General features: G+C 41.5%; 1 protein-coding gene across 1 annotated transcript in view; it reads right to left on the reverse strand.

Annotated features, from left to right (window-relative positions):
* The window catches only part of ntn5 (netrin 5), a 32,266-nt gene extending 17,276 nt beyond the window's left edge, over nt 1-14,990 (reverse strand). Inside the window, exons 1-2 of the mRNA XM_049568447.1 lie at nt 14,830-14,990; nt 2,561-4,014 (exon numbers count right to left, since the gene is read on the reverse strand). Coding sequence (XP_049424404.1) covers nt 2,561-4,004 — 1,444 coding nt within the window. The 5' untranslated portion in view covers nt 4,005-4,014; nt 14,830-14,990. The remainder of the gene's footprint in view (nt 1-2,560; nt 4,015-14,829) is intronic.
* Between the last annotated feature and the right edge of the window lie 5,638 nt (nt 14,991-20,628).

A 20,628-nucleotide genomic window follows, 5' to 3' on the forward strand; every position in this document is an offset into this window, starting at 1 on the left:
TCTCTCCCAGTTCAGAGTTATGGAGGCTGCGTTGGCAGTTACAAAAGAAAGTTCTGACAGCATTTTGGATGCAGGAGGAAGATCATCTCTCTACGCAGCATGGAAACACGTTCCTGGAAAAAGCAAGCTCAAATCCATCAGAAGAGCGAAATCTCAGAAGATGTTGAGATGGATGATGTGTGACAATATGAAACAGAACTGGTGCTGTTTGTTTGAAGCCCACGTTTAAAAGAAAAATGGAGGTGAACACCATACATCACCTCTATAAGTGCTTTGTGGTGTTTCTGTGTTGTGTAGTGTGGAGGTAGAAATGACTGTGAGCATCATATGTAAAGGATAATGTGAGGAAATTGGAATGAAATATAGACTTTGCTCATCCTGTGCAGTGTGTCACACAAAACACAGACGTGGTGGGTGAATTTTAAATCACTTGAGGTCTGCTGGTAAATGAATAGGGCTAAAGTTTGCATAACAAAATGTCAGAGTAGAGATTTAAAGAAATAGTGTTGAACAAAAGACACTATCCAGTTGCATTATGGGAAATGTAGGATCTGTTTCTTATACTCCGAACATTCAGGATATTAAGAAGGAGTATTAGTGTCAGGCATGAGATTTAAAATAAATAAATAAATAAATAAATTGCATAACAAGATTTATAATGTTGTTAAAAAACTTAGACTTAAACTTAACATTTCGAGATTAAAGTCGAACTTTTGAGAGAAAATAAAACTACTAGCGCTACCTCATATGGTCACCTCACTTCAGAATTGGTATAAGTAACAAGGAAGTTATGTATCTTTTTGCAAAGAGACACAGCGTGGTAAAAGTATTGGGATTTTGAAGAGATTGTGCAAAAAATGCGTCTGATCAGAGGGAAGAAACTCACAAACTTGTAAGAGGTGACCTCATTCGTGCAGTCTGCAATAGCTTTCCATAGACAGATGCAAGGGAATTAATAGTTACACCTTTGTGCAATACAGAGAGGCCATGTTGTATGATAAGACACAATTTGATGGAGCAGAGGAGCTGACTTTACTTTTGACGTTTTGACTTCACTGAAATGCAAATTAGAAAATCTTCCTCCTGATTTATTTTTTTCTTATGCCTGGTACAAACACTTAAAGTCTGACTTTATTCTCAATATTTCGACTTAATTTTTGAAATGCTAAATAAAAAAAATCTTCCTCTCATTTCCCCTCCCACGCCTGGTCCTAATATTCCTCCGTATAATATCTTTTATTGGAATAAGTTTGACCAATTTATGCAACCTTGTCTCACTCCGAAGTCGCCGGCGACAGACACCTTTAAGAAAAGCTGTCCTTTAACGCTAGCATGATATGCAGCCTGTCCTTTTTATAGTTTAACAGCGCTTGGCAGCGTCAGGGGGAAACGTGGACGGACAAGAACGAAAAGACTGCGAAAATCCAAGTAGGGCAGGCAAGAGGGGTGGTGGACGGGTCAAACAAACATCGACTTTCACCCAGGAGGCTGGTGTTCACGTCCCTTAAGACGGCATTGTCCTACTGACGTAGTGCTTTTATTTTGAAAGAGACTGTATGTAAACTGTAAAGTTCCTGTGAAAACAGAAGTGTATTTTGAAAGAAGACAATGCATGTAACAGGCAGAAGTTGACACAGTGTCCCAGAACGTCAACAACCAACACACCCAGGTTACCTTGCACGTCATATGTGGACCTGGAAAGCCCACGACCAAATGTCAATATGTGGCAAGGTCGGAGTGAAAATGTGTTGGGTTATGTGTCTCTGTGTTCCCCAGCTTGACGGGAGTGCTATAATAAATTGCTGGAGCACCACGTAAATTGATTAGAAGTGCTTACAGTATACTGTGTAATATGTGTAGATATTTTTTTCTATTGTTTGGAATTGAATATTTGATTGATTTTTTTGTGTGGTAGTGTTTACATAAATAAATAAATATCTAAATAAATCAAACATGTCACATGTCACTTCCCCCACTCTGCCTTTTCTTTTAAGTTTGTGTGGTGTGTTTCATATGTTTATTCATCATCTTAAAATTTCAAGAAGTCCTCCTAGCCATACAACCACATAAGTCATATTTTCATACCTCTGAATACGACCCACAGGGGCAATTTAAAACACATGTGTAACATTACGAAACAGTCACAGTTGCATAAAGACTACATGGTTAGGTTTAGAAAGAACATCATGGTTTGGCTTAAAATAAATGTTTGTCACTAAGGTAACATAACGTATCTCTTATGTTAACAGACTATATTGTATTGTTAAAATAACTTCACTGACTTTTGGTTTCACAGGGACACAAACACCAGTCTCATGAATTAAAGTCTGGTGCTTGTTTGACCCACCCACTGTCTGTAAGTGGACTTTGTTACTCCTTATACTATGTTGCTTGACTTCCTCCTTCACTATGGCCATTAGAGGTCGCCACGCAATAAAAAGTGTAAATAAACGGTGTAATTTCTGCCTGTAAAAACACCCTGTGTAGTCGCATTTTGGAGGACAGTCTCAAAAACATTTTCTTTTCATGATTTAATTCAGCGACAGGATGCAGGACTCACCAACACAAGGGTTTGGGTGCGTGGGTGTAGCTCGATGCCACGGCCTATCACAGAAGAAATCCTCGCACACATCACAGTCTGGCCCTGCTGTGTGATGCTCGCACACACACACAGCCTGGCCTGTGTCGTCACGGCGACACTTGGAAGCGTGTCCGTTACATTTACACCTGCCGCCAACTTGTATGTCTGAGAGAGCCAGGGCAGCTCGGAGGGCAGAGGGTGGGGCCGCCTGCAGATTCCTGGAGCTTTGTTTCGCATTGAGATTATTGTTCCTCCTCTTCCTCAGTTCCCGCCCCTTGTTGTTCCTGCTCCGCCCCTCAACCGTCCAATTACAACCTCCAACGGGGCAAGGCAGCCAGTGGTTGTTTTCCTTCTTGCGGCCACGCCCTCTGGCTCTCCCACCTTTCTTTGAGGAAGTGAGCGTGCTAAAACTGTCCCCTCCTTCCTTGCTGGTCACATTGTGTCCATCTTCGTCTTGATCTGACCCTTTATAATGTCCCTTCCGTACATGTTTGTCCACTTTGTGCCTCTCCCTTATGTCTGAGTTTTTAATCTCCCTCTCAAAAAATGCCAGTGTGTTTTCTGTGTTTAACTTGTCCTGACCTCCGGTGCGACCCTTAGAGCCCAATCTCCACCTCAGAAGCCCAGTCCCTCTGTCTTCCTCTGCACTGTCACGCCATCGCACCTCCTCTTTCTTATCTGGTGTACCCACTTTAACGTCTTTGGACACATGGTGGAAGACCACACGGATATCCGTGGCCGTCACCCAGTCTTGTAGGGTGTGGCTGTAGTCAAAATCAGGCGAGGATGGCCGTCCATCCAGGGTGGAGAATGCCAACACCATGCCGCCTCTCTGCTTCTGCAGGGGTCGAGGGTCTGAGCAGAGCGGCTCTGTCTCTTGGTGTCTTGTCTGAGCCACCGTCTGCGAGGGCATCCCAAAGTTTCCCAAGCAGTCGCTGGAGTAGTGCTGCATCGGCCTCCAGGTGCGCCCATAGTCCATTGACTTGAGGATGGAGATCGAAATGGGGTCAGACGGCTCCCCCTGTTGGCAAAACTGCAAACTTATGTATGTGATCTCAAAGCGGCGGCCCAGAGGTAGCGTGATGATCCAGTCTCCGGCGTCCGCACCTCCACGAGCCATCCAGCAGGTGAGGTTGTGGGGGTTGTGGAGGTCCGTCAGGGTGGTGATGTTGCTGTCATAATCGGAGCCTTGTAGCGAGTGGCTGGCATTGGCCGGGACGCCATAGGCAGCATTGATGAACTCTGACAGGCAGTGCCGCGGGCGGCCGTCTAGGTAGTAGCAGGGGTCGTGAGGCGAAGTCCAGCTCAATGGGGTGTGTGAGAGAGAAGAGGAGACGAAGGATGGAGGGAGGAAAAGGAGGAGTAGAAGGAAAATGGGGAAGAGAGAGGTGGAGGGGGGAGGGGAGAAGGGCAGGAACATCATGTCATCGAGCCTGTGGAAGAAAATAAGATGATGTTTAAAAGAAAACCATGGGAGCGAGATCATAAACGGAAAAAAAAAACACAAACTGATTGATTTATATGACTCGCATCTGAAGCCAGAGCAGGAAATCTAAGATAGACCACCTGTGCCTTTATTGAAAACACACCATACCAGCTCACTGCATCACTTCAACTGCACCTTATTGGCTTGCAGTAGATGCCAGTAAAGATCTCATCCCGTAAAAATGTAATCCCTGATCTTCACAGTAGTGTCAGCCACCGGTTTGAACCTGTGACCTTGACAGCCTTTAAGAACATATCTGTCTTAAAACTCCCCTCGACCCCGAGAAGAGTGGATGAAGAAGGGCGCGCACCCAGCGGGTCTGTCTGAAATGACAAAAAACATGCCCGACAGCTGGGGCTAAACCCCGAGCTGGACCACATCCATCACGTTTATGGCCCTCCTTTTCAAATCACTTTACCGTCGGTCAGTGCTGCAGGCGAGCGAGGGGCCTGAGCATGAGCGGTGTGAAGTGTTATCGAGCAGAATGAGAAAAAGAAATGAGGGGAAGGAGAGGAGCTGGAGATTAGTCTTGAGGATGGTAGGAGATGATTTATAGATCGAAATGTGTGTTCGGCTTGAGCCCCTACATGGAAACTTCCGTGGTAAAGACAAACACGGACTTGTGTACGTCTGCTGCGTGAACAAATCCCTTCCCGTCTCTTGCAACTGGTGATGAGTGTAATTTATTTCTCTTGTCAAGGTTCGATACCCGAGAGCGTTAATTTTGGCATGCGGACAAAATGAACAATGCATTCTCTGGAAGCAGTGATTTATTGTTTTCACCGCCCGGAGCACATTCCCAACAAGCACTTCTTTTATTTGTTCCTTCCTCAGAACACCTGCCACTTTTACTTTCCTTGTATCTTTCCTTCTCATCAATATTCCCTCCACATTTTCAAACAACTTTCCCTTCCTCATCTATCACCTGCCCCCTTCATTCTGTTCTGGGAATATTCTTAACTGCTGCGAGATTGATGATGTCCTAACAAGCGTTTGACACTGACAGCAAAGTCAGCAGGGCTGCATAAACCAAACCCGTAGGAGAGGACGGGGCTGAGAGCCTCTCCGGCCTCGTCATCCCGCTCAATTAGCCAACCACCGAAATATGAGGCTCCCCTCGGGGACCACACAGCTCCGAGGGGCCTGCGAGGAGGCCGTGGCACTACCTCGGACACGCTGCTCTGCTCCTGACACCGCTGTGGATCGGCCAGACCTGGGTTAGGACACAAGCCAAGATCAGGCCTGTTTGTGGTGTTGCTACAGGAAACAAGCACAGAGCGCAGCGATGAGCGCCTGTCTGTGACCCCGGTGCCGCTTGACCACATTCCTGAGGTCCAGAATGCCTCGGCTGGTCATTCCTGACGTGTCGAGACATGCCCCACGGGAACCTGAACGCACTGATAGAAAGCAGCACTTATAAGTTGATCGGATGATTAATTAGATCTCTGGTTTCATTCGGTGTCAGTGCTCCGGCTGCATACGAAGGGAAGCCAGTGTCAAAGGGATTATGTGCAGGGTAAAGGTTAGCAGAGGATTCAGGGAAGCGGTGGAGGAATTCACTGTGGATGAGGAGCGAGCGTAGGCGGACGGGGGAGGGGGGGGGGGTTCAGGGTTGGGACGAGGCTACAAGAGGAAGGCGGCGCTTGTTTAACATTCCCATGACATGCACTTGCTCTTGTCTTTGTCACATTACATGACTAATTAAACATCGGCCCATTACAACCACTTTGATAAATGGATGCTCAGCGGAGCGAGGCCCCTGAGGTTTTTTAATGCGCCCCTCTAGGCCAAATCCAGACTCTCCCGAAACCAGATCATCTGTCTGGCACCGCCACCGTAACCCACCGGATATGGTTTCAACGGTTTTTCTCTGCTGCTTTCCATAAATTCACACAGCCGGGTGTCGGGAGAACATGTTGAAGACGAGCGGCATTCCTGCTAAAGTGACGTCTGATAACAGGAAAATGAGCGACTCACCAAGTCTCTTAATGTTTAAAAGACGCCGTCAGCCCTTTTTCTGAGGTCTAACCCTCAAAGAATACAAATTTCCATTTTGAAAAGTTTTGAAGCGACTTGGCAGCGATGTGTGTGTGTGTTCAAAAAGCTTATACAGCCAAATAGTGGTAAGATGAGATCAACATCTCCGGCGGGTGATCTTTAGAAGCAGCTATGCTTGGCTGGCAAGGGGCTGGAAAAATACTTGCTGACAACCTGGGGGCATGTTTACAGCATAGTCGAACAGAGGAGAGCGGGGAGAGCGACGCTCATGTTCGTGCTCTGCAGTCCCCGTTTGTTTCATAATGCCATTCTATATTTCATTATGCTGAAATGTGTCTGCTGGGTGAACAGAAACGAAGGCACTGCTATATATATGCAGGCTGAAGTCATTTGTCGAGCATATATATCGCCTAGATAAACTACTCACCCCCCTGTTGGAAGTTTACTCTATTGTCTTAGAACACTGAATTAAAGTGGATTTAGTGGGACTTAATATGTCAAAGTTCAGTTAGTGGCTTAAATTAATTAGTTTTCCCCCTATCAGAGTCAGTATTATACTCACTTGTAACAGAGGTGTGACTCGAGTCGGACTCAAGGCACAAATTCGATGACTTTAGACTCAACTTGATAAATGAAATTTAAATAAAAGACTTACAACTGAACTTGGACTTTAACACCAATGACTTCACTTGGACTTCACGTCTCCCCAATTTATTCCCTGAATTGATTAACTGACGCTATGAATTCCCAGCAAGTCGACACTTAATTTGTTTGCTTGAACCAATCTGACGGCATCAAATCAAGTCACAGGAGAAAATAACAAATGGTTAACTAGCATCCACCCCACCTTCTAAAAAAAAAATCTATTATATATTATGTCATTTATCATATGCCAGTGCGGCTATACAGTATACTGTGTGAATATGCAATGAGTAAAAGCTCCTGCTGTCTATGTAAATTACACATGCAGCACAAAATAAATCACTGACACTTAACTCAGACTTCACGTGGGCTATTTTAGCAATTAAACCAGTGGTGGAACGTAACAAAGTACATTTACTCACACATGTACAAACATGAGATACTTGAGTATTTTCTTTTTATGCCACTTCATACTTTTACTCCACGACATTTCAGCTGGAAATGTTGCACTTTTTACTTCACCACATTTATCTGACGGCTTTATTTACTAGTTACTTTACAATTAAAACTTTTGCAGAAAAATCCTAAGAGTTTATAAATTATGATGTTTTGTAACTTATTAATCTGCTCAACAGTTTATTAAAGTAACGCTGAAAATTAGCTGATTGACAGAAAATTAATTGCCGACTATTTTGATACACGTTTAAGTCAAATTTTTGGAAGTAATTTTGTGGGGGGGGGTTTTTTCTGCAATTTCACATTGTCCTGATTAGATTACACTTTTACTAAAGAATTTTATTTATTTATTTTGGCATTTGGTACTTTTACTTTTCATACTTAAAGTACATTGTCCTGATTATATTTACATAATTTTTCCTAAAGCAATTAATTTATTTATTTACTTATTCATTTTTTTATGGTTCAAAATTAAAACAGTCATGACTTTAACGGTTCAAAATAAACTAAAAAAGTAGCATTAAGTGACGTTTTCCCTGCAGCACTTTTCACTTTTTAACTTTTAAGTGTGGTATTCATACTTTTACTGAAGCAAAGTGACTGAGTACTTCCTCCTCCACTGAATATAACACAAAAAATGACATTAACTTAAGTTGAATGCACCTATGAGCTGTGCTCTGCTGGGGTACAGCAACACCACTGGGACAAACCACACACAGAGCTTCGGCACACCACGTTACACTACTGCAGTAATGGCAATTTGTTGATTATAGTTACGTGATTATTTTTGACAGCGGTGTGTGTTTGCCTGTCGGAGAATAGTTTTTATTTTCATTTTTTTAATCAATATATTGGAGTGGTTATTTTAAGTATATTTGAATAATGGGAGGAAAACACTCAACAGTGTACAGTATGTCTTTATAGGGGAATAATCTTACAGGAAATGTCTTACAAATTTAAGAAGAGAAAGCTATAAAAACAGTTCTCCAGTATGAGATGCAATGTCACCACTACTTTTTATGATAAAGTTTAGCTGCACTTGTTTTGCAAAACTTGATTTAACAAATAAATACAAATTTTAAAAAGCATTCATGACTTTTGTAAATGTAATATATTACTCCTCTGTGATTAAAATGACATTACATTTGGTGGAGAGCGCATTCTGACTCATATAGAACTTGAAATTCAAAGTTCAGGACTTGGGACTTAAGTACAAAGACTTACTTGTGACTTGCAAAACAATGACTCTGACTTGCAGTGTATTTTTACGAGTACGGTGGTGTTAAACAGGACTAATAAAACAGAGAAAATGTTCTGAGATCAGAGACGACGCGAGATGGAGCATGAAGGAGCCTAAGTGTAGATTTCAGGGTGGACGCACGGGACACGTCCCCCTCAGTATTTAGAACAAATGCATTTGTCCCCCTCTATAAAACACAGGAGTAGCAGCGGACTTTTATTTTGACAAAATTAAACACATTTACAGCATAAACTGATGCAGAAAAGTTAACCAGAGTGCACATGCATATCATATTTGTCCCCCCAGTATTGAAACAAAACCTACACCTATGCAAAGGAGATTTTTATTTGCACGTTTGCAGCAGTGTTGCACACGTCTATTTGCTTTTAATTATTGCTTTTGTTTTCTGTCTATATTTCTTGTACATTATGTCTTCTGTTGCCTTTTTTAAGAAGTGACAGTAAAATAAGATCACCAAGACGTAGCAACATGATCATTTATCAGTCTTTTACGCCACAAATTTACATGTTCACAGCTTTATTCTGCTGCAACAAACTAAACTGCTGTGACTTAAACAGGAAACACTGAAGCTGAGACCGAGGGCCTTTCTCAAACCACCCCCTGCACCCTCATCCTCCTCGCTTCCACTCCGTTCCTGCCGTTACACGGAGGGTCCTGCCGTCCCCGACCAACTAGTGGGGAGTGGAAGTGGCTCATAAAACCCTGCCGATTTACTGACCATGTGCGACAGCGTACTGCGTTCATCACGGAAGAAGCTCTGCACATATAAAGTTCAGTGTGACTGCTCTGTAACAGCTCTCTCAATTCACTGCTGTGTGTTTTTATATTTTTATATTCTTTTTACCTATTTTCTGTTTCCCTATGTGTGCCTGTGTTTTTGTATGCCTTGTGTAATAAGCTCCTGGGTGCCTAAATGTCCCTCTGGCTCATTAATAACCTATTCATCTATCTATCCTCCAAGAACCGGCACCAAAGAGTCCAATCAGAGGACTGTAGGACATCAGACTGTAGATGGTTTGTAAGCCAGGGGACGACTTCACCTGCATCTTCAACAGCTTCAGATTCAGTGGGAAATTACATACTACTGAATCTGCACATGATTTTTGTTTCTTCTTTGTTTGACAAATGGATGAACGTTTGCAGACTGGAAGAAACACTTTTTATTTATAGGTCATTATGCAGTGGTTTCAGTGGTTCAGAGATCAAATTAGCTGGACTAAAATGAGTTTGACACCCCTGCCTTTGTATTTAGGATCAAACATACTCTTCTGTAGTGTCTAGAAAACAGTGGTCGTGTTCATTTAATTATAAAGTGTTGTATATTTATATATTTACAGGAACTGTTGCAAATAACAAGCAGCTTATAAGCATTAAAAGTGAGCAGATGTTTGCAGGAAAAAAAAAGAAATGTTACCAAAGAAGAGCAGGAGAAAGGAAGCTTAGGGGTAATTTTAATTTCAATTTATTCATTTTTATTTATTCATTATTACTATTTCTTTTAATTTATTGAGTTATTTATTTCTTTTACTGACAAAAAAATTCTGGTACATGGCAGCACGTAGCCTACAGATCAAATTTAAGTTCGACAAATACATAAAATTGAATTAAAGTTTTTTTTCTTTTTTTTTTAATAGACTTAAATTTGAGTTTGGTGCAGAGTTACAGCTGACGTCTCCCACTCTGAACCCTCCCTCCTCTCCCTTCCAAGGTCGACGTATACATGCACATTAAACTACAGCAAAGACTGGACAAAAGTACTGTCTTCAATAGACTATATATGTTAATACAAAAAAGAAAAAGACGTGAGAGTGGTCAGATTGTAAATTCTCCTCTTGAATGTCTTGTTGCTATAATTACAGTCGTTAAAGGGGCACCAGTATATTGTCATATTAATGTTTAACTCAAGCAAAGGACAGCGTATCTTGATTGTATAAAACTTTGTCTGAGAATATTTTAAAGAGTGTTCATTATCTCTGATCCATTGTATAAATGAGGCTTTGTTGATTTCCAGTTGAGTAGAATGATACGGCCCCTCGTGGCCCAAATTGTTGAAAAACGCTCGCTAAAGTGCCCTTGACATACGTTCTTTATCCACCACAGAGAGGGAAGTTTGTGTCAAAGTTTGCAGCCGTATTTATACCGTACACCAACGCTGGAGCCATATGTTTGATCTGTGGTATCCCGCCACGCCCCTAGGTGGCGTACGTCACTGGCTGGTGTTTAAATTTAAACGTATATAGCTGTATTTACCGGAAGTTACACAGACATTACGGACAAGAGTGGGAGTAATTTTCTGGGTACACGTCCAAACGATTCAGCCAATTAGCAACCAGTAACGACTTAAGTATGGGCTCGTCACGACAACCAGTGGTTCTCGAATGGTGCGCTAACCACTTATTCAACTGGATGAATTTGTTTTTAACTGACTGTATCAGTGTGTTGTGCGCGCTCATGTCCCAATAAAGAGGCAAACTCTGGCTAAAAATTGTAATTTAATTCAATTAAAAACCCTTTCACAGAGAAGCTATTTGTCGCCATTTGTGCATGGGAATTATTACTGTGTGACACACCAAAAGCGAAAACTACTCGTCTTGTTTTTATTGTCTTACATCGTGTTCTAGAAGCTAATGTGCATAGATTTAAACACAGTTGTGCCTCGAGATTTTGGCTTGCCCTACACCTTCATAAAGGGAGCTTCATTCGGCTGTGAAGGTGACTACAAATGAGCTGCGTCTCAATTCTTCGAAGGCTACATTTGAAATTGATTACGTCACATCGGCGCGACCAAGGCTGTCCCATTTCAAAGGCTGCTTCAAATGCGGCCGAGAAACTCAACATTCTTTCCCAGAATTTGGACGATGCAACGGATGAAGCCTTCATCACATTTGGCTACTATTAGCTAAAAGCACACATCTTAAAAAAAACGGTCCAACAGCCTGAAATATATCAAATGGCGCCGGTGAATTGTCTCCTCAAGTATTAAATAAAAATTATATAGTAAGAATCTCTGGGTCCATGATTTAGGGCGAACTAACTTAATAGCTTACTCCTTTTTCGTCAGGCGCAGCTGGTTGCTAGGTAACAGGAACACCAGGGCGAGAACAACTGGTGACGCAACCAGGAAATTCTCAGAGACAGAGACTGTTCGGTTTGGCTGATGCGGTCTTCAAAGGACGCGGCCGACGTTGACTGTGAAGGCTGCGTCCTTTGAAGGCTGGGTTCGGTTCGGTTTTGGAAAGGCCCAGATAGTGTGTAAAATGAGTCACATCTCTGCGCCTACTCTGCTGCATTGTAGTGCGTCTAATGGCCTTACCAGTAAGAAAGTTTGTGACCCAGTCGCCATGTTGGAAACAACCGAGCTGAAACAAAACAGGCGGTGAGCAAGCGCTCTCATATTACAGCTAAACAGTACACTAAGGTGAGAAACAGGCAATGCAGTGACAGAATCTTGATTCATATTTGATCAGTGCTGCCTTCATGAGCTGTGACTGACAGCTGTGTTAGAGAATCCTCTGCTCTGATTGGTTGCTTTTGGTGCGTCGCAGCTGATTTTAATAAACGCGATCAGAGGCAGAAGGAAGAGGAGGAAGGACGTGAGTTTTTCCACAGATATCCTGTCAGCACGTCGTGACAGTTGCAGCAAATATGACAAGTTCTTTTCCCAAAAGCGGCTTTAAGCTCTGACAATAAAGCGTGGCAGCCCGGGGTGTGTGTGGTATTCTCTCTCGCTACCTGTTAACTCTCTTTGGCCTGTTCACACTTCGAAGCTGTGGGCCTGTCTGGCTTTATCGGAGCTGTTTCTGGTGAGCAGATGAGCTGGATTTGGCCCGTCTCACACGTTTTAACATTCCTCGTCATGGCCGAGCAGCGCTGGCCGGCGAGACGGAGGCAGATACGTTCGAATTCAAACTGTTTTGCTGCTCTGCGACAAGCTTCCAAAGACTAAACAACAAGGTTTGGGTAAATAAACACAGGTCAATAGTCGCTGGGAAGATTTCCCAGGGTTCACTGCAGCAGCTCTGCACGGAGCCTTTAAATAAATCTGATCAATTATATAAGCTCTCTGCGTCGTAGCCTACATGTTTGAAGCCGGACCAAAGCACCTGTTGGCGCATGTTACCACACTGACACCTTTGTTAATTTGCAATTGTCCTCAGCCGCTCAGAAATACAACACTGGGCTTTCGGGTACGTCTGTATTCTCAAACTGCATTCCTGCCGGCACAGTCGAAGCCCATCTGTGTGTTATTCCACACGGAGCAGATTCCACCCGTTCTGTTTTAGGTGTAATAATCTAATTTTAGTGGGGGCAGCCCGGGAGGCGAGAGCAACAGACAGCACAAAATGGATTATCACTGCTTGTATCTTTAGCTAAAGGCCTCTGTCCTTCACGTTTGCACCTCCAACAAAACGCCCAATCCGGTGCATGTGCACGGGGGGCCTCCAGGGGCCAACTGCACCTCTCTGTGCCTCTGCGCTGACCCGTACAGCCTGCTAACTTCATTTTTTAAATAAAAAAACACATGTTACCCACTTGATATTTAAAAGTTTCCTGTCAATCCCCCCCCCCAACTGCCACCTCCACCACCACCTCCTCCTCCACCCCTTCACAGCCTCACACAAGTTGGCAAGCCGCTCTCCAGCAGCTCCGGCTTCACATGTTGATATTGAAAAACAGATGGAAATGAAATCATTGTGATTTCATGTTGCAGTCACGCCAAGGACAACCTCGGGCACGGTGGAAATAAAAGTAGAGCCTGTAGGCTGTAATTGCTTGTCAATTAAATCCAGAGAAAAATGTCTTACAGAGAAGGGGTGGGGGGGTGGGGGGTTAATAAACAGGAAAACACAGGAATACTCCGGGGCTGCAGCCTTTATGAGCACAACAACAAATAAAATGCACCCATAATTTTTCCATTGGCTGATTTATTATTAAAATGATAAGAAGAAGGAAATAAACAGTCTGTTTTGAATAATTTGCACCACCCAAAGGCTAGATGCATGACTGAGAGGTGTAGCTACGCCCCTGTAAAGTAAAGTAAAATAAATAAAACCCACCTTAAATGTCTATTAAAGTAAATACGGTAAAGTTTCTCTCTGCAGAGGGATTTTCACACAAACTAATCAACCGCAGACCTTAAAAGGAAAAACAGCCCGCAGTCACACGCACTTCAACTCTGCGGGCGTTGCATTTAATGAACCCGGGAATAATGATGCACTCACCCATGGTTCATTAAACATAAATGTTTATCATATTTAGTGTGATTACTTTGGCGAGAGTTAAACAGCGGAGCCCGGAGCCTAATTGCCTCCACTCTGCAGAGCTAATTGCACTTGTTAGGCACAAATTGGCTGCAGTCAATTGGCTTTATCTCGCAGGAGAGGAAAAATAATATTTACAGAGGTGGGTTATCATAGTTTGATCTGAAAACTTCACTCAGAGGGTTTGAAAAAATCTTGATTATTAGTCATGTATGTTTGGCTATACGAACTTTTATTTTTTTCCAAATTTAAATCCAGTCAAACTAATTAAAGTAATACAACCTGAAGTGAAAAAAATATTTTTAAAAATATAAATAAATAAATAAATAAATAAATCCTAAAAAAAAATCTTTCAATTATATTTGCTTGGTGTATTTTATGGAGAAAAAATTACAAACATTTTTTTTTTAAAAAAACAACTGCCATCATAACGCGTACCATGGAAGGTTAAGACACGCATGTTTTCACGTTTTATTTTTTTGTATTTAGCTCGCAACAAAATGACAAAAATCAAACATATATGCGTAAAATTACTTCTAATTAAATCATAATAACGGTGGGATTGTCCAAGAAGCATTTTCATGTTTATAACACTTCTTATAGTTAATTAATTTTAAGGAAATTCGGTTGTAGATTTTAAAATAAAAGCGTCAACTTTGGATTCATGAGCTGCAGGGAAAATAATTATATATCACAAATAAGATTAAGGCACACGTATCCATTTAGGCTACTGTCTAAATAAATTTCTGCACTAAAATCAGTCAAATAAAGTAGAATAAACTTAAACTACTAAATATTTATATATTGCAAAAATACAAAATAAAGTCTGATAGACGGATTTCTAAGGATAAGTTGAGCAGCGATGCCATAAAAAAATACCAGGCTACTTAATCCGTTTAATTATTAGACCAATTACAAAGTAGTGATGAATGCGTGTCTTTTATGGCACATTTTGCAAATAAATTTCGATGATTTTCTGCCGTTTCTTTGCCCTCAGTGCCAAAAACACAAGCTCACTCTGTCCTGCTGTTCATTTCTTCTCTTTACGCGCGACTTCAGCGCCAGATGAAACCTCCCAAACACCCCACAGAGTCCACGCAGAGCCAATAAACTCTCAGAAAGAGGAAGAAATAAATCAACTCACCATGTGCCTCCCAGTGATTCTCCTTCTCCTCACTTCTCCTGCTCCTCCGGATCATTAAGAGAAGCGCAGCAGCAGCAGCAGCAGCAGCAGCAGCAAGTGTCCGCACATCCAGCTCCGGCGCGTCTGCTGCAGAGGAGCAGAGCAAGAAGACAAACCTACCGAGAGAGGGCAACACACCGGGTACTGGAGGAAGAGGAGGAGGAGGAGGGAGGGAGGGAGAGGGGAGGAAGATAAATTAACAGGATCAGCTGGGAGGTGCGTCTCTGCATATAGTAACTGAAGTGAGCCAAGTGCTCCCACCTCCAGGGGAGTCACATCCTGCTTGACGCGCAGCCAAACCAACTCACATGGCAAAATGTATCAAACTCAAACAAGCAGGGTGTTTTCTATTAAACAGAGTCTCACAGGTGGAGGTTTCAGAGGGGAGGGGGGGGGGGGGGGGGGGTAGGACGCAGGGGACACGTCCCCCCTCAATATTAAGAACATGTGCATTTGTCCTCCCCAATAAGAGGATCATCATAAGAAGTCATTTGCACCATAAATGGCTCCAGAACAGCCACAAATTGAAGCATAAAAATTCACCAGAACTCAAGAAAATTAAGTTTGATGCTCAGATTTTTTTTGGTGAAGGACCCCCCAAATTTTAAACGTCAAACATTTAATTTCCTGCATGCTGGTGAATTTTTATGCTACAGTTTGTGCCTTTTTCTGCATCAATTTATGGTGGAAATGTCCTTAATTTGTCAAAATAAAAGTCTGATTGACTTTACATACAGAACATGATCCACCTGTAGAGGCAATATCCTGCATTAAGTATACTATTATTTTTCATATTATAAGTCAGAGGTTGGACCAAGTCATTGTTTTGCAAGTCTTAAGTCTTAAACTTTGAGTTTCGAGTCCTAAACAAGTCGTCATGTGCATTTCACCAAATGTAAAGCCTTTTGAACAAGAGAGCAATGATATATTAAATTTACAAAAATTATAAATGCTTTGTTAAATTTAGATTTATTTGTTTAAAGAAGTGCAACTGAACTAAATCATAATAAAGTGGTGCTGACACTGCACTTTCATAGCATACAGCACTCTTAACCACAACAGAATAAATGTTGTGTTTCTGTCTTGTTGTAATTGTCTCCTCAAATATTGGAAAAAATGTCAAAGTTAAATTGTCAGCTATGTTGTTGCGTGTTTCATAAATGTTGTTATTTTTCAAACTGGTGCTCAGTAATGTAACTTTACTCTTAACTCTTCATAGCTCTGCATACATGAAAGTACAAGGACAAAATACAGAAATACAGAATACAGATACAATACAGAAAAGGCACAAAACAACAATCAAAGATTTGAGGGGTAAAAAGTCCTTATCTGTCATTTATTAAGTATTTAACTCATAGAAAAATCACTTAATTAGGACTGTGGACAACATTACCACGACTGTAATCAAAATCAACCCAATTACCATAAAAAAAATGTTTGCATCGTACATTTGATACATTACATTTCTACTTTATGTTGTCGCAGTAGCTAGAAACTTATTGTTTCTCAAAAAAGCTGTGGGTGATGTCATGTTTAGGCACAAAAATTCGGTAATGGGTTAGGAAAAGATCATGGTTTAGCTTAAAACACCCATATAAGATGGTTGCACAAAAGTCGCTGGAGAAGCAGGGATGGTCTAACGAAACACTAGGAAATGCCGCTGCAGCTTGGCACCTATCCCACCCGATCTCAATCTGAAGTTGCCCAAATCCGGCGCTTGGGCAGTGACTTGAAGCAGACGCCATCGGACAAAGCCGTCCTTTCCTGTCAGCATGCTACGCGGCCGTCACCATTGTAGGTTAAAGATGCTTGGTAGCATTGTGGGAAACGTTGCGGAACAAGAACAAAAGTTAGGGTGGAAGAGGTGATGGATGGGTCCAAGAAAAACCAGGTAGAGTGGTGTTTGTGACAAACCCTGTTCTTTTTTCCTTAATCTAACCACATGCTTTTGTTGCCTAAACCCAATTATGTGCATTAGGAAAAAAATGTCAAATCTGTTGTACCAAATCTGACTGGGGCGGGTGGGAAAAAACCTATATTCACGAAGTTGTACCAACGCAGTGTGTTTATTTTTTGAAAGAAACTATACGTAAACGTTAAATTTCCTGTGAAAACAGAAGTGAATTTTGAAGGAAGACAATGCATGTAATAGGCAGAACTTGACATGGTGTCCCAGAACATCAACAACCAACGCACCCAGGGTACCTCGCATGTCATCTCTGGACGTAAAAAGTTCATGACCGAACGTCGGTATGTGACAAGTTTGGAATGAGAATGTGTTGCACTATCCCCTCTACTTCTCAATGACAAAATCAGCCCATATACTATGTCACTTTAGAAACGTTGATATTATACATATGAAACATACAAATCTAACATATTTGTAGTTTGCAAAAATGTACGGAGCAATGTACTGGTGACTGGGTTGTATATTGATTAAATGGTAAGGGGCCTAACACAGATCCTTGGGGTACTCCTATTGACTTGAATTTTCCTTGCGTGGTTTTCAAAACGTACAATACAAATGCTTTCTTCTGGTGACTGGGTGCAAACTTCTGTTCAAATACTGTCTAATTGGTGCATGGAAATGTGTGGCGTTAGCTTGTTCCAACAAAGCAAATGAAAAATCGCTCAGTTGAAATGACAAAAACTGTTTAAAATTTGGCAGAAAATCCTGTTTCCTGTTCTTGTAGGATCCTGTTGCTCACAATAAGAAGCTCATTGAAGAAATTCATTTTCAGGGTCTTAATGTATGAGTAAATACTTCTTCCACCACTGGTAACACATTAACGTCACTTGATGGCACGCTGAGTGTCATAATTTATCTGAAAACAAACCATTTCACTGTATTTGTTGTGACAAGCTCTGGAGAAAATCAGACAAACCAACGTCAACACACTTGAGGGGAAACAGTTCCTGAAACAGGTTGATCTGCCTCAGATGCAACTTTCAAGGCAGTTTTTTCCTCTTAAAAACAAAACTGGAACTCAATTCAACATTTCACAGCTTGTTAAAGACATTTTTTACCTTGTGGAGATCCTCCACCCTCAGGTTTATTACCACTGGCGGTCAAATTGAGCACACAGAGGAAAGCCAGTTGTAATAGCCTTTATCTTGTACCGTCCAGGCAAAGATCTCACTCCCCAGTTTGCTCCAATTATCCCTCAGTGGAATAAAAAAAATGGTTGAAGTTAATTGGCTGGAGTGGATCGTTCTCAGATGTGAACCAAAACTGATACAGATGGAAATATAAGAAAGAGGATCGAGGAGGGCGGAGGGAGGGAGGGAAGACGCTTGATTGGAGAGGAGGAAACTTTCCCAGAGAAAGCCATAAAACTGATTGATGACTTCCCTCGAGGAATGTTTCCCCAGGTGTGCTTTGTGTGTGTGTGTGTGTCTCTGAGTGTGTGTGCGGCAGTTACAGTGCAGTTAAGAAATGCTATCCTTGGAAGCAGGACAAGTGCAATAAAGTAAATTGAGCTGTGAAATGGCACGTTTATGCGTCAATATTGCACTTTGGCAGCATAAACACAAAGACACAAGAGATTTCAGAGAGCTGAGGCGGAGGGGGGATTAAATTGGTGCCATTTAAAGAATGATTTAAGTAACACAAATTGATAACAGAAATCATTGCTAAAAACGATATGAGGAAAAAGTTTAAAGGCTTAATAAAACACCTCAGGTGGTCCTTGACAGGTGCCGTGCGCTGCCAACGTTTGCACCCTGCAGCTAGGAGTGTGCTGAGAGACTCAAATCATAATAAACAAAATACCACGGAGGTGTAATTTTAAGAGTCAACATTAAGCCACCATGACAGAATAAGAGCAGATTTCACAATACATAGGCGTCGTCTGTTTGATGGATTAGCTGTGCTTAAATATTCAAAGTGCAACAATATGGCTTTGTACTCTGGTTTAATGATGAGATGTGAACGTGAAGATGCAATTTATATAAAACATATTCATTTGCACTCACAGCATACATTTATTTCTAATTACAGAAGCAAAGAAACACCATGAATGCTCTAAATGAACCTGAAATGCATCTTTTGGCACCACAACTGGGATGATGTGTCATCGTCTGATTATCTGAAATATGGCTGTGGCACATTAACAAGTGGTATTAACTCTGCAAGGGAAAGATTTATTGTACAGGTAGACAGTAGTGACTCACCCCAGTCCAATAAATCTCTGCGGTGCAGATGGTATGTAGAATTAAAAAGGCTTCAGAGACTGAGTTATTTTACAACTGAGGTTAGCTAAATCAGATTTTTATCTCAATATAATGAAGGGGGCAAAAGGTAACAGTAAATGAATGTGGAAGCATTTTCATAATCTTTTAAGGAGGGTCCCAAATTTACAACTCGGAGCACGAGAAATATTAATTGACGGCAATGGGTGTACCCCAAGGATCTGTGTAAGGCCCCTTACCATTTAACTAATATACAACCTAGTTGCCAGAAGAAAATGTCAGCATTGTACATTTCAACATATTCTAACTCCGACCTCGTTACATATCAACGTTTGGTCATGGACTTTCCACGTCCACATACAACATACAAGGTATCCTGGGTGTGTTGGTTGTTGGCGTTCTGGGACATCATGTCAAGTTCTGCCTGTTACATGCATTGTCTTCTTTTAAGATACACTTCTGTTTTCACTGGAAATTTAACATTTACATACAGTCTCTTTCAAAATAAACACACTACGTCGGTACAACTTCGTGAATAGAGGTGTTTTTTCCCACCCGCTCCAGTCGGACTTTCATCGTCTAAACTTTTGCCCTTGTCCTGTCGCGTTTCCCCATGACGTTTCCAGACGCTGTTAAACTATAACACAAACCAGCCGCGTACCACGCTGACATTTAAGGACACCTTTTTTCACTGGTTTCTGGCGCTGCAGGTCACTGCTGCATTTCGACGACTTTGGAGTGAGACTGGGCTTAACATATACCTTCCATATTACAATAACACAACTAAAACTAATACTGGTCACTTTTTCTCAGACTCTTTCTCTTCATGAAATACAATACAATACAATACAATAAAGCAAAATAAAACAAAACAAAACAAAATAAAATGAGCAAACCTGAGTTGACAATGAAGATTCAAAAAGGAAATAAATAAAAATTAAATAAATTAAAAAAAACAAAACAATTATTACGGTGGGAATTTTTGCAGACGACACTGTTGTATACACATGTCATACAAATAATCCAAAATTGGGGGTAAAAGGAAAATACAACATCATAATTCCACAATAAAAGAGAAACATGATCTTCAAAGCTTTGAGAATTTTAGATCATATTCAAATTGGTCATAGATAGCAAAAAACAAACAAAAAACAAAGGGATAAAGAAATAACTGTGTCACAGTAGTTACACCCACACTGTGTTAAAGTCTTCAAGCTGATGTTTGGTCCAAACTTTTAGCACAGGAGCATCTTCTGAAAAACTTAATCAATTAGGGTAAAGAAATGAGCACAAATAACTGTATGTTTTACTTCAAGATTTCAAGGTTCAGAAATTGTAAGAAGATCCTTTACTAACGTGGAGGTGTATCTCACATGTCTCGTTCATTTCAGGGGTCGCCTCCCGTCATCTGAGTAGATCTTCAAGGAGATCATGTTGCCTCCCCTCTGACCTTCTCCAGTGTGCGCAGCAGCAGTGTGGAGAGGAAGGAAATGACAGACAGACTTTTAAAAATGAACTGTCCTGGACCCTGAAACAGACTTATTAACTTTGGTCCGGATGATGGACACT

This window comes from Epinephelus fuscoguttatus, linkage group LG23 (assembly GCF_011397635.1).
Source record: "Epinephelus fuscoguttatus linkage group LG23, E.fuscoguttatus.final_Chr_v1".
Classification (NCBI taxonomy): domain Eukaryota; kingdom Metazoa; phylum Chordata; class Actinopteri; order Perciformes; family Serranidae; genus Epinephelus; species Epinephelus fuscoguttatus.